The following is a 17,777-nucleotide window of genomic DNA, read 5'->3' as shown; positions in this document are numbered from 1 at the left end:
AAAGATGGTGTGAGATTTAGAACGACAAAAGGGCACCAAACCTCTCTCTAGTAGAATCAGCTCTTTTCATTATACATTTTCAAATGTTGACTTCGAGTTGACACGTATTTATTGAAATAAATACCACGATACTCGAAATAAAATTATATATTAAGAAATTTTATTTAAAAAACATTCAACAGACATAAATGTCGCTGAATATCGATATTTCGATTGGAACGCAATCATCGCCAGTAGCTAAATTTATTCATATAACACATTACAAACATTTTTCACAAAATTCATTTATTTTTTCTTACACTACCGATTAAGATTTCTGATAAATTCTTCTGATTTACTCACAGATGGCGAGACTATAGTTTGCATTATACCTTAAGCCTTCGAAAATACACTACTGGAATTGTTAACAGATTGACAAGGATAATAAATACTAAAGCATGGCCATAATACGCATGTCTTAATATACAACATAATATCTTGGCGCGTATTTAAAATAATATACCACTTTAAATAAAGTTAAAACAGTATATTTTGTTTTAACGTTCAAACGAGTAATATTGTTAGATAATTCTATGAAAAAAATTACCATTTTACCATTATTAAAAATTTTTTTCATAGAATTAACATAGAATTATCTAACAATATTACTCGTTTGAACTTTAAAACAAAATATACTGTTTTAACTTTATTTAAAGTGGTATAATCTTATTTTAAATACGCGCAAATTTTAGGACAAAGGCCCATTATTATAGGTTTCTGTATTGTAAAAACAATATTTAAAATTAATTAGGTAGATTTAGCAAATGCGTACAAATACGGTCAAAATGATATTTTTAATTGATGGTTTTCAAATTCTTTTTTGTAAGGATCATAATTAAAAAACAACTTGTACGAATTTCTATCTACAATGCAGTCAATGTTGGTACGAATTAGTATTCAGTAATTATTATGTAAGTAGGGACAAATTTGCTCCTATAGTGACATGTTAGAAAACTGGGGTTCGTGTAGAAATTGCCACTGGGAGCCTTTTTTCTAAAATCCACGTCTATTGGCATCTTAAAAATTAAAATGGTTGTCAAAAATTTATAAAAATTTGGAAATTGGTTGCAATATTTCAGATGTTTTTGAGCATACTTAGTGTGGAGGTACCACTCGCACCAGCTTAGGGCCGCCACTGATTGATTTATAGAATAAAATTTGTTATTTTTATTAATTATATTTGTGAATTATCGCATTTCAATTCTTGATTTTTAACTATAATTTAATAAAATGGAACTTATTTATTAATTTCAGTCTCCTATCTATTTTATTTTAACACACATAAGAGAGAGAGGATTAGAGAGATAAAAATATTGTATAAAATTTGTCCACATTTCATGGAGTAAGTCGATTAGATTTATTAATGATTGTTTAGTCCGTTATATCTACAGTATGTCCCAGAACTTCTTCGTCACACTTTAACAATGGTTTCTTTTCAAAGGCAGATTCAAAAAAATGTTTAAAGCAAAAGTTGTTCATGTAAAAGATGAGAATCTTCTAACACCTTCGATTTGACTTTGACTTAGAAGGACAGTTAAAGGTATACTCAATTTCGTTACAAGTAAGAAATACAAGAAACTTTTAAAATAAAAATTTGTTCATTGTAAAATACAAATATCCTTTGTTTGAAACCAGTTTTTGAAAAATGAATAGGTTTAAAAAAATTAATACATATATATATATATATATATATAAAAATTAATAATCTATACATGAAAATATGTTGAAATTTTTAACTCTGTTTGGACAAGAGGGCTTTTGGGATACCCTTTTGAATGCCGGTGTGCTTTTTTTTTGGAAAACGAACCCAAAACGCGAAATTGGATCGAAAAAATTAGGAGCAAAAATTTAACTGTTTAAGAAGATTTTTACATTCAATTTCTGTGGAATTACGACAGGCTACAACCAAAATTTAAAATTTGGAACAAAAATTTAATTTTTTAAGAGGATTTTTACATTCAATTTCTGTGGAATCAGGACTACAAAAAAGAAAAATTAATAATAATAAATAACAGATTATTCTTAAACACTATTTATTTTTTTCTATACTTTGGTTTTTGTTTTTTACATTTATGGTACTTATCTTCCATATTACTAGTTAACTTAACGAGTTTATTTGGTGTAGGCTTGTTCGTTGTAAAGGGTTCTGATATTAATAAATCTACAATTTCCTGTGCCCCATCAATTTCGTGGTGATTTTGATAATAAGCAATTATTGTTTCTTTTTTACTCGGCTCAAGTTGTTCATTATATAAAGGCATATTGTATTTATTCAACGTTTTATAAATGTATGGATGTAAAATTTCCTGGTTTTCATCTACATAATATAATACCCTGTGTAACAGTAAATTTTGAACAATATCATAAAGTTTCATATTTTCAAATTCCTTTACAAGATTCACATAATTATAATTGCCAAATGATCCTATGAAATCCAATAATTTATTCTCCAGAAATGCATTAAATTTCTTTGGCATTATTGCTATAAACTCATTAATCTTGCTCATTGTATTCATATCGTAATCCTTTCTAACCAATCCATCGAAAATATGCACCTTAGAATTTGGATTTTCATTTAAAGCTTTGAATAAAAAAACATAGTCATCAGGATTAAATGTAGGATTTTTAGTAAATTCAAATTCATTACTCTTAGTATTCAGTGACACTAATTTTTTAAATACATTGTGAATTATTTTAAATCTGATTCGATAATTTTCTGATGTTATAATATTGAGTCTTAAATTGAAATTCTCTCTCAAATTTTCAAGAATTAGAATATGCATGACTTGACTATAGGACAAAACATTCTCTAGATATCTTATACCGTCAGGTCCTATACTATTATAGCGCAAATCTATTGTAATAATTTTCGAATTTCGTAAAATTTCAGATAAATATTTCGCTCCTTGATTTGTTATATTATTCCTTGAAAAATCAATATACATAATATCACTATTTTTAATTACTGGTACTAAATATTCCATGCCTTCATCTCCAATGCTATTTCCAGAGAGACTAAGATCTATAACCTTAACTTCTCTTAAAAATTCAGCCAAACATTGAGCACATTTAGCTCCAATATATTTTTCCCTCAGATTTAATATACCAATTTGAGCATCTTTAAATACTTGGACCAAATATCGAACACCATTAAATTGATTAATATGCCAGAAATACATTTTAAACTCTCTGATTACAGTGTCTTTGAAAGCTTGAGCTAGATAATGTGCATCATCGGCTTCTAAGTCTTCATCGTTAAGTGTAAGCTCAGCAATTGTTTTATTTTGACAGATTTTATTTAAATACTGAGCACCATTAATGCCTATTTTATTATTATGAAGCGTTATATTTATTTTCTTAAAATCACAATATGATCTTTGAGATATATACTTCTTAACATTGCCATCCTCTATGTATTGAATATCAATATGAAAAAACACAATTGTAGTATCATTCAGCATCTCATTTAAATATAAAGCTGCATCGTATCCAATTTTGCTTCTAGTCATATCAAGTTTAGTAATTTGAGTATCTTTAAGAGTTTGAACCAAATATCGAGCATCATCCGCTTCTAAGTTTCGAGTACGGCTAACAATTGTAAGTTTAGCAATTGTTTTATTTTGAAGGATTTTATTTAAATACTGAGCAACAATAACGCTTATTTTATTATTATAAAGAGTAATTATAATATGGTCACCATTTAATCTTTGAGATATACATTTATTAATATCACCATCTTCTGTGTAATGAATATCAAGATCAAGAGATTTTATTTTAATATCAATCAATATCTCATTTAAGTATTGTGCTGTATCGTATCCGGTTTTGTTTTTACTCAGATTAAGTTGGTTAATTTTGGTATCTTTTAGAGAATCACTAAGACATTTTACACCATCATCCAATATACTGTTGGCTGTAAGTATAAGTGTGCTAATTTGAGTGTCTCTTAAAACTTGAGTTAAATATCGAACACCATTGCATCCAATGTGATTATGACTAAGATCAAGTGTAGTAATTTGAGAATTTTTTAGAGATTTACTAAGATATTTTACCCCTTCATCCATTATATTGTTATTTCCAAGACTAAGTGTGGTAATTTGAGTGTCTTTTAAAATTCCAGCTAAATACTTAAGACCTATACAACCTATGTGATTATAACTAAGATCAAGTTTAAGAATTTGAGTATTTTTTAAAGATTTATAAAGATATTTTACACCTTTATTCCCTATATTGTTTTTACTAAGATTAAGTACTTTAATTTTATTGTGAGTGATTTTTAGAACTTGAGCTAGATATTTAATATCATCGTCCTTTATTTTCTTATCATACAAAACTAGGTAATCGCTTTTTAAATTATCGATCTTTGTTTTATATGACATTGTGCTTTTTTTATTTCAAAAACTAGTTTCACTTAAATTTATACCTATTCACTTTATTTTATTAAACACAGAATTTAATATGTGAACAGTTATTAGCAATTGCAACAGTTATCAGTTGCAGTCACCCACAGAAATTCTTCGTATTAATCCACGGACTTAATATGAAGCTCTTAAAATTTTAATTACTAAAAATATTGATTTTTCTTTTTTCAGTATTATCTTCATCTTATTTTTTATCGTTTTGCAATATCAGAATTTAATTCAGATGCGTTTTCTTAACTTCATTAGATGTTAGTTCAGGTAAATGACCGATCTTCATTATTGTTATTAATTTTTTTTTATAAAAAAAAAATGCCTTGGTTCCGCCAACTAATACTGTTAAAAATTTTTTGTAATTAGTATCTATATATTAGGGTAATCGGAATTGTAAGACTAATTTTAAATGGTTAAGTTATACATACAATTTTACTTGGAAATGTTTGTGGCTACAATTTATGGGTTAACGATTTATATTTGAAGTCCAATTATGTACAAAATAGGTATAGAGAAAAGTTGGGCTTAGGTTGAGAGACAAACAAAAAAAATTGGAAAAATGTGGTTGCTAATCTTATGATAAATACTAACCAAAATTGATTAATTAGTTCATTAATGCTCCATATATTCTTTTGATCGTATATTTTTGTGAATAAATACATGTAAAAGTTTTTATAAAGTCAACTATATAAACCACACAGTAATAAAATTAACTTCCGAAATGCTAAATACAAAATTCAAACAACGAAAACAAATTCAAATTTCACATTTCACGTTCAAAGAGTGATGTAAAAATTCCCCGTAAACAAACACTTATTGGGGTTTTCCAGCTAAGAGATACACCATCTAGCGTTTTTATTAAGAACCCCAATTCCGTTGAACAACCTGTTGTTCACAACAATATTAAATCACCCCGATAGTTTTTAGACACTTACGTGACAATATTTCCAAGTTTTTTACTTTTGTTTCCAAAAAATCAAAATTATATTCTTTTTTTTTTGAACTGTCAAAAATTAGAAAAAGTAATTACAGATTATAGTTTTTAATTTAAAACAGATCTGCAACTCTCTGAAAATTTTTTACCATTTTAGTTTTCTGAAGGTGTCTCTGTTCAGGTGGCTCTAAACGTTACATTCATGTAGGGCCATCTATTAGTTTTGATAATTATAGTTTATCCACAGGGCTTTTCATTTAAAAATCAAGACTCACATTTGTTTCGTACTAAATGATTTATAACCAATGTGATAAAATGCATAACAAATATCTTCTATCTTAGTCCTACTTATTGCTGTCGGTACGAAAAAATAAACTCTGCACTTGCGCATGTGACATGATGAAAAGGTCTATTTCAATGGTAGTTGGGGAAACAATATTTTATATATTTTTAAATAAATAAACAATACGTCTTTCAAAATTCGTTTGTATGTAGTTAAAATTCGTTAAGTTTTTTCGAGTGTATTCTCAATTGATTGCGTTTATTAACATTTTGTGGACCATTTGTGTAGTGGCTTTATTCAAGTGTTTAGGCCGTTTTCATTGTGTCCCTGTTCATTAATTAATTGATTACCTTTAGGTCGTGTTTATTTGTAATTATTATTGACTATTATCGAACTAAAATGGTTAGACATTGCTTTTAACATACATAAAAATAGTAAATATTTGTTAGTATTAAATGCTATTCTGTTTCAAATATTTAAATAAATTATTATTTTACTAATACTTGTTATTTTATTTAAAAAATTTGCGACTTTCGATCACAGATGGGGCGACTTGAATGAAAACTTTCTGGCAACCCTGATCGCCTATCTGGGCAGGATCTTGTCCTCTCGGTCGTTGCGTACTTTGTAATGCGCATCAGGCTGTCAATTTATTGTCTTTTTCAAACAATTGAAAGTGATTGAAAATATGTTTTCAGTCACTTAGACAGCCTGATGCGTAGTACAAAGTACGCAACGGACGATGACTAAACGGCGCCCAGATAGGCACCTTAAATTCAGCCACGGCCCGCGGGCCCATGGGAGCTTATAGCTCGGCATAGGAAGTATTATAATACGTTCTTGTTACTGAATTAGTGAATTAACAAAGAAACAACCGCGCGTCTTTTCTACTGAATAGCCATATTGCAATGTTTTCTAGACTTTTGAAATTCTTAAGTTGGTTATCCTTATATGTATGAAAACCCTGGTAAAATTTGAAAAACTTTACAAATGTCATTCTACGCGTGCATTATGTATAACCTTTTAAAAAAACTGTAATATCGAACGTAATTATTAAAAATATATTTATATTAAGTAATTTTACTAATTTACATAAAAATGCATTACAATATAGACAGTTACAATGTTATAGACCAAACTTCTGAAAGTCCAGTAACGGTAACTAATTTAAAAAATATATTTAGTATAATAAAAACAAACCAAAAATGGTATAATCCAAAAATATATACATAATTTAAATGTTTCACTTATTTCAGGTAAAATTTTATCAAACTTTAGCAGCACCGTTACAGCAACGATGTGGAGATCTAACCGTAATATTCGATCGTGCAAGTTCAAAAGAATTACAAAATTTATTTCCAGTATTAATTGAGAACATTCTGGGTACAAATGGTTCAATAGGATGGGGTTTACGTACAATTACATCTGAATCGAATAGTCGTGATTTTAGTATATTGCATCATTTTTTAGGTCCATTTGGACCGTTGTTTCGTTTGATTTATAAATTATTGGGTGATCATTATGTACGATATGAATATCCGGTATCACAATTACCAGTAAGTTTTGATATTTTAATTTATTGTCAGTCAAAAATTAAGAAATGTATTTTTTTAGGTCAAAATACGTAATAATTTGGAAAATGGACATGTATCTCCATTTTACAGCGATCTTGTTTGTTACGATTTACAGACGAAACAAATTGTTTGTCTTCAATTAAGTATCCTTTTAAGATTCGATATATACCATCGCTAAGTTCAGAAAACATGTACAAACTGTAAAATCAAAGTCGTGTTCGTAAATAGGAGACAAAGTCATTTACAGTGGAACAGCGGTAATCCGGCACCCCCTGTAATCCGACATAACTATAACGGTAATTACAATGCAGATTTATTATAAATATATGAATTCTTCGAGGCTGAAAGGATTGAAATCGTATCACTTTGATATGTAATTTTTCGTATTACAAGGTATTTTTTTTTCTAAAAGTCCCGGACTCAGGGGCTTTGTGGCCTATACTCCGACAAATTCGATAATTCGACACTGTCTTGCAAAACATTTGTCGGATTACCGTGGTTCCACTATACTCTGAATTTTTAAGGTAGTACGATGTTACCGCTTAAAACAGTTTATTTAAACTGCCTTTGCTCTATAAGCTAAAAAAATTTAGTCTAGATTTTTATATTTATAGTTCCACTCTATTAAAAAAGATTCTGCCACATTTTTTAAAATTAATTCCTTAATAATTAAAAGATCCTTTTGATTATTACATGTTTCAATTTGCATGGCATCTAATTTCACCCTGGCAACAGCGAAATTCAATTGCCAGTCATTGGGGCTTATGGAATACCATTTATTACGTGTTGAGTTGCGATTATTTGTTTCATTTTCTTCCAACCGATCCCTATAATCCAGTTCCATTACCACACGTTTCGCCACAATTTACAGGAAAAAATCCGCTTGTTTCACATCTTCAAGTACAAAACAAGTAAGTGATTTAAGTTAATCATTTATTAATTTAAGTAAGCGATTTAAGTCAATCCTTTTTCATTATTTGTTAAAGGAATGTTAGAGCATCAAAATTATTCAGATCGCAAGTTTTACAACAAGCTTCGTTGGATATGAATATGAGTCAAACACATCAACAACATCCTCGTAGTGAAATATGGCGAAGTGAGACCATAATTCAAATTTTTAACGATATATGGCTAACAAATGATCATTTCAATAATCCAAGTGATATACCATACTTAAAGCATACTCAGGTAAGTAAAATCAATTCCAACCAATCCCAGTTGAGATATTTTTTCTATGTGATATTGTAAAAATAGATAACTGGAATTCGAGGTGTCCGTGATGTACCGTTAAATGGATACTTATCACACGGGTCCATGCTCGTAAGTTCCGAACTTGCAATTGAAAACACGGAAAATATTTTTGTTTGAGAAATGTTTATAGCAACTCTCTCGACGACGAATAAAACCTTTGAGTTAAAAGATTTAAAAGATTCTGTGACCGTCTAATTCAATCTGCGTTGGGTAATTAGAAGTTTTTTCTGTTAAAACTTTAAACAATACAGTTGAATGTTTCTTCAACCGAACATTTTTGGAAATACGATTTGTTCTGTTCGAGATACTGGGAACTTCGTAAAAATATTCTGATCCACTTTATAAGATTTTTGTCGTCGCTGGGAGAGGTGCTATAACCATTCAATTTTTTTTAAACAAAGTTGTCTTTGATATTTTAGATTTACGAATTACCGTCATCTGAATATATTCGTATTATTCGAGTGGGTATCAAACAGCTACATGCGTTTGTTGATAGTGGAAAAAACGATATTACACCGATTGGAGAATGGAAAAAATTAGTAATGCCAATGGTTCAACGAAAAATGTACATATTTTTAAGGCATTTAATACATCGCTGGCCTTTAGATGGATCATTTCGTTTACTTTTAGAGTTATGGCTAAGTTTTATACAACCCTGGAGATATACAGCAAATTATCTAGATAAAGACAGGTAAATATACCTCTCATTTTAACAAACAATTTTCATTTAGGCGTTCAATTAACGGTCAAGGGTCACGAAAAATTGGTTTTTCTGATAATCTTACTCTTCGAAAAAACTATTTTCGTGATCTATGATAGCTGTTACCTCGCAACACTAACGAGGTTTCGATGGGGCATGTTTATCAAAACAAGCTAAACGAAGGTGTTTGCACAAATGATATTCAAATAGTCTTTTTTTTTTTATTCTAGTAAACCGCGCAACGAAGATGAAGATATAAATTTCACAACTCATGAAATTGATCGTAAATATCTATGCTTTATCGCAGATAATTTACTGGCATATACGATTATATTTCAACAGCTATTACCACGCTTTTTGAGAATTGACTTAACCAGCCCAAAAAATGCTATTTTAATGTATCGAGTCACGAAGGTAAAAATATTATGTTTTCTACGAATTTATTATAAAAAAATATTACCCTTTATCAGGAGCCTCTTGACCTCCTGTATAAATAAATATTATAAAATAAAAAAATTGGGCCCTTTTGACGATTGGACAAATCGTGTCCAAGACTGTATACGAGGGATAATTCCGCTAATACGCCAGAAACTTTTCAAAAAAACGTTTAGTCACAAAATCATCTAAAAATATATTTGACGATTAGATAAGTAATTTTCGAAATATCATCAGAATTGATTCGAAATAAAAGCTTTTCGTAGAGAATTTTAGGTGATATCTTAAAAACTACTCACTCAATTGCTAAATGAACTCGATTGTTGTATTGTTCTATATACCAAGTTTCCTCAAATTTGGAAACAATTATTTTTTTGTGATTTTCTCGGCTTTTTGAAAAGGGTACCATCCTTAAGAAAATTGAAAAAAATCGGATAAATTTTCTTGTTATCGAATTAGACAAAAAAAAAAAAACATTTTTTAGAATAAAATTGACCTAAAATACACAAAAAATTCACGAGTCTGGTATATCGACTGAATTCGTATACGATGGATGATATTTCAAACCAATTTATTTAGTCAAAGTAATTTTAGGCGACATTTTAAAAATTACTAACCCAACCGGTAAAATAACCTGATTTTTGTATTTTTCGATCAAGTTACACTAAAAAACAAATTTGAATTTTAAAAGAGTAATTTTGACCCAAAAAAAAGGGTGGCAGACATTCTGGAACAATTTCAGAGTTGTAGTTCAATCGCAAAATGAATCAGACTTACAAAAAATTTTGTAACGACACTTAGTTATCAACTAGAAAGATTCGTTAAATTAGCCAAACATGATCCGATTTATCCGATTTTTATTTATTATTTTCATAATATGAAAGAAGAATGTTTGTAACATAAACTTATTTCTAAAGGTCTTTGCTCAACCGAATTTGGTAGCAATGTTAAAAGAAGTTGAAAGTTGTGTTGATAATCGTAATCATTCACCCTCACATTCGTACAGCGGTATGTGGTCCTCTTTGCCACCGCTTTCACCAACAAGTAATTGGTCGACGAATACACCAGCAACGCACAATTCTAGTATGAAAGACATTTACAATACACCAACAACATCAATGGAAAATAATAATTCACGAATGGAAACTACGTCATTCTTTAATACAACACCAAAAAGTGGTAAATGGTCAAATATCGTACGTCAACATATATTCGATTTAGAAGGACCCGAATTCTTTTATAAACCAATGTTTACGGATTCACCTGCACCCGAAGTTGTACAATTGTTAACAATTTTAAAACAATCGATTATTTCTGTTAAACAATATTTGGCAACACGTGAAGAAAATATTAAACAGAAGCAAAAAGGTTTTACTGGATTTTTTAAGAGTCTATTTATTACGCCCAACGATGATAATGGTGATGAATTTTCATTGGAAGAACGTAAAAAAGTTCCTGAATATTTGGAATTAGCGCAGGAATATTTGACAAATATTTTCGATGTAATTATTTTATTTTATTTATAAAAGGGTGTTCCATCTCCGGTATTTTGAAGTGCTGCCATTTTGGTGTTTTGTACTAGAATGTCCTCTATTTTGACATGGAACAAGTAAGAATATTCCGTTCAACGAAAATGACGAAGTATTTGATATTGGAACGGTTCGGCACCATGAATACTTTCTCTTAAAGCAGACGTCAATTGATCGACTAGATCCTGCGATTTAACTCCTTTGTTCTTTGGAGATATTTAAAGTCAAAGACCAACGCAAATAGATCTCAAACTTTTTTTCTGGTAGACCATTTCTCCATTTTTCATGATTTAGATAAACCCACTGCCACGCAATGCGGATTAGGATAGCGCAGGAGTCGTAACAAATTCAATTAGTTGAAGTTTCTTAGGTTTTAATAATCGTGAATTTACCGTCTTTACCCTATCGCCCTTAACAAAAAACTTGTCCGCGTCCTTTTATTTTAAGTCATCAAGTAGTTAATCACGTTTTTTTACCTTTCATCTTTTATTCATCAACCACCTGTCCCTTTAATTGGCGCCCTTAATCAAATTATTTTTAATCGGGATGTTTTCACTTGTCCTTGTTCACAATACATGACATTCTAATACAAAACTCCAAAATGTCGGCACATTTATGATAATTTAATTTTAATTAAAAATGACATCGGAAATAGAACATCCTTTATTTGTATGAACAAAAACTTAAGTTTTGGGCCAAGCATAGTATTTGACAATCACTTCAAAATAGGGCTGTTTCGTAGAGGAATTGCAATTTTCATTTTGCCCAAGTCTTTAATTTATAGTATTAAACGTTAATTTTCTGTTCTTCGAGTTTGTCTCTAATTCCGTGATAAAATTTGGCTTGAACCTAATTCCGGGAATAGAAGTAGGTACATAATTCCGGGATATAAACTTAACATAGGTAAATTAAAAAGATATGCTTTATCTAATGTAAGTATTTTTTGGAAGCCATTTAATGCTACAAAACGCATACAAATATTATACTTATTAAATTAATAAAAACTATAATTTTATTTTCAATATTTTAATAATAGTAAAAATTATTTTAACATAAGTAATCATTGAAAACTAATTTAATTAACAAAATAGAAGTCGAATTTACATTTTCTCCCTTTAAAATGTGATACCCCCGGAATTACATACACAAACAAAAACCCTGCTCGTTATTTCGGAAGTTAGAAGCACTAAATATTTCTCATAAAAGGTGAAAGTATTTTAGAATTAATTATACAAATTAAAAAAAAGAAACATATCCCTTAATAACTTAATAATTATAACATTAACTCAGAATGAGAGTCAAAGATTCCTTAATTACGGTAGACTTCCGTAATAAGATTCTCTATCACTAGATTTAAGAACATAATTACGAGAATTATATTTGTAATAAATCCATGTGTGAACTGATCGCCGAGATTTTCAATCAGCACGGGCATTTGATTTGTTCAAAAGTCGATTTTATTGTGTTATTCTTAAAAATAAAAAATTGATTTAGTGTTTCTTATTTTTTGATGAAAATAAAAACATTCCAAGTTTACGTTCTATCCCGTAATAATGTACACTGTGTCACAAAACGGATTATACATAGAACTATATGTAATCCGTGCATTTTTTGTGACACAGGGATACATCATCATCAATAATTTTAAGCTGCTATTATGTACATTTTCGTAAAGGAAATAGTTGTTAAATTTTTACTACTTTTAATAGTTGTTACCGTCAAATACTATGGCTGGTCCTAGATCTAATTAAGCCTTTGTGAAGTCAGTTTCTCATATATTTTAAATGTAGCGTGGCTGATATTTTAATGTCTTTTTCTTAAAGTTACATCAACCACAACAAAATGTTTCAACTTTCACCGAATCAAATATGTCATTAAATAATAATAGTGCGTGTACGATTGAAAATGGCGGTGGGAACATTTATAAACAATTAAACACGTTACTAACCCCAGTTAATGTACGTAAACGTACAGCAACAATACGTTATTCTGGTGATCCAGATTTAATGCCAGTTTCGTCGAATGAATGCGGAATATTAGTTAATATTTGTAATACAATATCGAAAAAAATTAATGAAACTGTAAGTATTAATCGTTAATAACTTTAAAAACTATATTTTTCATAATTAATTTAGACTTAGACCAACTTCATATAAAAAAATAAAGCCTTTTATCCAAAATTGCCCTGGCGCTCATACATCCTTAACTAAGGAAACTATCTTTTAAATAAATGACTACTAATGCGATAGTTTTGATGCCTAGCACCCTAACTCCTGTATAATAGATAATAATTCTTTGTTTTGCTTTTAGTATGGAGAAATGATTGCCATGGCGTATCATCGACGTGACTTATATGGTACAATTGCAAGACAATTAATTGAACCACCACGATTAATATATTCATATGAGAAAACAATCCATGGTTGTGTTTCACCACGTGTACAAAAATTACTACCACCACGAATAAGTTTACGATATTTCGCTAGTCATAAATTCATTTATTGTTTTATTATTGGAATTATAATTGGTCGAATATTTGGTTACGATACATTTTTTACAATCATTTTAGGTAGTATATTAATCGCTGCTGTAATATTTATAAAAGGTGTCTTTGAATATGAATTCCGTGGATCTCATTCAGCGACACATCGAAATTTAAGTGCAGATTTATCATTTTAATTTAATTAATTTTTATTATTATTATTAATTTTACTGTAATATTTTTTTTTAATAATAAAAATTTAATGATAATTTTATTGTATTATTATTTTTTTTTACATTTAGCATTTTATAAAACTATAATTCGATTTTCAGCTTTAAAAAATCTCACTAACATGGCTTAGAATTTAAACAGGAATTGGTTGTTCAACTTTAACATAAATTACATCTGGTATTTACAATTATATAAATAACATTTAATTTTATAGAAAATTCGTTAATTAATAAAAGACACTCTTGACCAATATCATTCTTGGAGTGCTTCTTCTTTTATATTGCCTAATATACCACTTTTAACAGTCACTGTTCGTAATTCATTGGGACACAAACCAGGATCACCCTGTTTAAATAAAATGTTATAAGTGTATTTTATATATTTTAAATTGGATTTCATAAATTTCTCTAGTTTACAGGACTGGTTTTATAAGACCGTCAAGGTCTAAGTGATAAGTATGAATTTTGTTTATTTTTTTGTAAATTATTATGATTTTAAACTTTAGAAAAGAAGAATTATAGATCTACGTAGAAAAAACAAGTGTGACAGACTATCCTGCTATTCTTTGTTGAGCTTTATAAACGAATTGAATTTAGAAACTTTTGAAACTACTCAAATAAGCATAAAAATGCTTTAATAAGCATTGTATAAAGTTAATTTGAGATAACAAATATTTTCAAAATTAATTTTCAAATTTTCTGAGCCGTGCTGTTTAACTAAAATGATAAAGAGTATTAAAAAACTCTTGAATTGATGTGCAATAAATTTTACATTTGCCACTACAGTTTTACATTCAGATTGATCATGCCAAATTTCGCTACATTTGTACCCATACATATTTTTCGAGTTATTGATCCACGAAAATTTTGAACTTTCTTAATTTACTTAGGGTAATTGTACTCTATTTATTTTGGGTCGAATACAAAAACGAAAGGCCGGGCGTGTTTTTTTATTTGAAAAACTCGAAACTAATTTTGATTTTACACTCTTAAGATGTAACCTATTGACGACGCTTGACGCTGGCTTTGAGCGTCCAATTAGGGTTTCATCTAGCTGAAAAAAAATAAAGTTATGCCCAGCGTCAAGCATCAAAAAAGTTTATTAATATCGAAATTCGATATCTCGAGATATACATACTAAAAGTAATTCCTTAACCCCATTTAAAAAAACTCATGGTAATGATAAATAAACAACTATATCCTTAATGGCTGGTGAATATGATTATCAATTGTGGGTTTATCAGTGCCAAAAAATTTGGTATGCAATATTTTGAATTGTTATATCTATTCGATAGTTGAATATAAATTTATGTAGTCAGTGCTGTTAAAATCAAACCTGAAATAAACGGCTAATTAGCTAAACTATGTTTAGCTTTGGCTTAAACTGACTACATTTTGGCAGCATGGCTTAAACTGACCATATGACTTAATTTGACGCTCAAATTCAGCGTCAAGCGTCAGCATGAAGATACACCTTTACAGCAAATGTTTAGAAAGGACCCTACACTAATAGTATGGAAATTGGGTCTAGGTCAAATTTACTCATATTGTGGGATTTTGTAGATTTTGACATCCTGATCAAAAGTATCAATGGACACAATGAGCCAAAGAAAATTTTGTTTGTGTGCTGGATTGAGTGTATGTTCTTTTACACTTGCACAGTCACATAAATAAAAAAAAACACACACACTGTTGTATTTAATGAACACACACTGTTGTATTTAATGAATTTTCATTAACTTGGTGGAAAAAACATTTGAAGAATAAGTCTTAAGAACTTGAATAACTCTGAATTTCTAAACGTTTTTGGAGTGTCTAATTCAGTGTGTTATTCAGACTTATTCAGACTAAATTAGACAGTACAAAAACGTTTAGCAATTCAGAGTTATTCATAGTTCCTAAGACTTTGTCAGAGCTTCTAAGGCTTATTAAGCCTCATTCTTTGATGCTGGATGCCAAGATTTACAAAACTACTCAACATGAGTAAATTAAAAATTTGATTCAGACCTAATTCTCATGAGATTAATGCGAGGTCCTTTGGTTTGTTTAAATCTATATTCTCGACCAAAGCTATTGTTTAGTTCTGGATCAATGTTACAGATGACTCACTTTCAAGTATAACACCTTCTTAAGAGCATAATAAAAAATTAAGAAAACTTGCTTTAAATATATTTTGAGAAGATTATTTAAAAAAAATATACAATTAACCGTTTAATTAATCGATGTTATCTGCTAAACTACTAAAATTTAAAAAATGCTAAAAAATGTTATATGAAACAAACCGCAACAGATCTGCTACCAATTTCTAATTCTTCATTATCACTCTCCTCTTCGTCATCCGATGTATTTGCCGCACGTTTTAAATAAAGTTTAACTTTACGTAAATTTTTCAATGATGATAAACTGGATGTACGAACTGGTTTACTGAAACTTGTAAAAATGTCCTCGGGAACTGTCGGTAAATTAATCACATTATTTAAATCAATCAACGATTCTCGTGACCAATTTTCCGGATATTTTTCATCAATATCAGATTTAACACTTTTTGTACTACTAGTTGGTGGCAATGAATTACATTCGGCTTGTTTTTGTTTTATCTCTAAATAACGAATTTTCTCTACGATATTCGGTAAAGTTACATTGTTTATATCTTGTGTTAAAACCGCATCCGCACCATCGATATCTTCTATGTCTGTTAATTCTTTTTCTAATATATTTAATAATTTTTCATACTCTAATTTTATATTATACATCATTTGTTCTGAAGCCGGTAATGAATCAATTGTTTTAATCGCTGTTAGACACAATTTTTGGGCTAGTAATAAAAAGCTACGACCAGAATTTTGCATTGCTGCTATAACTCGACCAGCCCGTACAGATAATGTACGTAAATAGCAGACATATTTTTCACCTGATGTGGTACGTTCTTTTAATTCCATCGCCATTTGGGTCATTAGTACAGCATTATGTAACATTTGTTCAGTTTGTGCACGTAAACTGATTAATTTTGTACCATTTGGATTGGTATCATTATCAGCATTGCTCTGAGCCATTTTGTCCGCTTTTGTGTTTATGACGATTTCACAGTGGCATGAGGGCATTAACTTTTATTAAATATAAATTCAAAAAAATAATTTGGACTCTTTAATTAAAAAGTTTTTCGCGTCAATTTGATGTCATTATTAATTTTTGTCGTTAATAAATGTTTACTTGATATTACTATGGAAATTGGAGTAATTGCCAATCACCAATCGAATGCAGGAAAATTTAGTTACTTTAAAAGTTTAACGCGAGACCCGTAGGCAGAAAAAGGGCTTTTCAATTATGTTTTTGTGTTCAGCTTAAGATCTTTGAAAATATATTATTTAGAATTGGCAACAGAGAGAGAACTACCTCTCAAAGAAGATTGAGAAGGATGATAAATGCGAAAGTATAATTATTAATGCGTATGTCTTAATATAAAATATAAAATCCTGACGCGTTATTACAACATAATAATTGCCATTTAATAAATATTATTTAAAAATTAAACTTTACTAACCTGTGATACATGTCTACTTTAAAATATTCCTTGCAAATAAAACAATATCTAACCATTTTTTAGAACTTTAACACAGAATTAATTAAACAATGTATTTAACTTTCTTAGGTTGAATAGATTTTTGACTGTCCGAAACAAAAGCAAATCTATGAAAAGGTCTATTGAATACCATGCTCTTGTATTATGTTTCTCTGTCAGCTGTTTGAATATTGTATTGTTGCCTTTATTAATCTTCACTGTGAAGTAAAAATGTACATACTTGGTACACGTTGGGTTTATCTAGTAATAGATGATCTAAGGCTTATGATCATGATTATGGATCAAAAATGTCTTCTCTGATATTAAATATGGCGATTGTAAGAACAAG

At 29.3% G+C, this 17,777-nt stretch overlaps 3 protein-coding genes across 3 annotated transcripts; 1 reads left to right on the top strand and 2 right to left on the bottom strand.

The window, feature by feature from the left end:
* Positions 1-1,213: 1,213 nt before the first annotated feature.
* LOC123296209 lies at positions 1,214-4,171 on the bottom strand. The gene is made up of 2 exons (XM_044877670.1): positions 2,108-4,171; positions 1,214-1,254 (listed from the first exon to the last, which is right to left on the bottom strand). Exons 1-2 carry the CDS (start codon positions 4,101-4,103, stop codon positions 1,214-1,216), a joined length of 2,037 nt encoding a protein of 678 aa, XP_044733605.1. The 5' UTR covers positions 4,104-4,171.
* Positions 4,172-6,706: 2,535 nt separating this feature from the next.
* Positions 6,707-13,836, top strand: LOC123296208 (sphingomyelin phosphodiesterase 4). Its single transcript, XM_044877669.1, has 11 exons — positions 6,707-6,826; positions 6,925-7,224; positions 7,283-7,385; positions 7,919-8,153; positions 8,229-8,430; positions 8,497-8,562; positions 8,913-9,184; positions 9,424-9,607; positions 10,546-11,130; positions 12,981-13,238; positions 13,468-13,836. Exons 1-11 carry the CDS (start codon positions 6,767-6,769, stop codon positions 13,834-13,836), a joined length of 2,634 nt encoding a protein of 877 aa, XP_044733604.1. The 5' UTR covers positions 6,707-6,766.
* A 286-nt stretch (positions 13,837-14,122) lies between these two features.
* LOC123296207 lies at positions 14,123-16,965 on the bottom strand. The gene is made up of 2 exons (XM_044877668.1): positions 16,152-16,965; positions 14,123-14,215 (listed from the first exon to the last, which is right to left on the bottom strand). The coding sequence occupies exons 1-2, from the start codon at positions 16,920-16,922 to the stop codon at positions 14,123-14,125; spliced, it is 864 nt and encodes a 287-aa protein (XP_044733603.1). The 5' UTR covers positions 16,923-16,965.
* Positions 16,966-17,777: the final 812 nt, after the last annotated feature.

This window comes from Chrysoperla carnea, chromosome 3 (assembly GCF_905475395.1).
Source record: "Chrysoperla carnea chromosome 3, inChrCarn1.1, whole genome shotgun sequence".
Taxonomy (NCBI): Eukaryota; Metazoa; Arthropoda; class Insecta; order Neuroptera; family Chrysopidae; genus Chrysoperla; species Chrysoperla carnea.
This window is presented reverse-complemented; position numbering and strand designations above follow the sequence as displayed.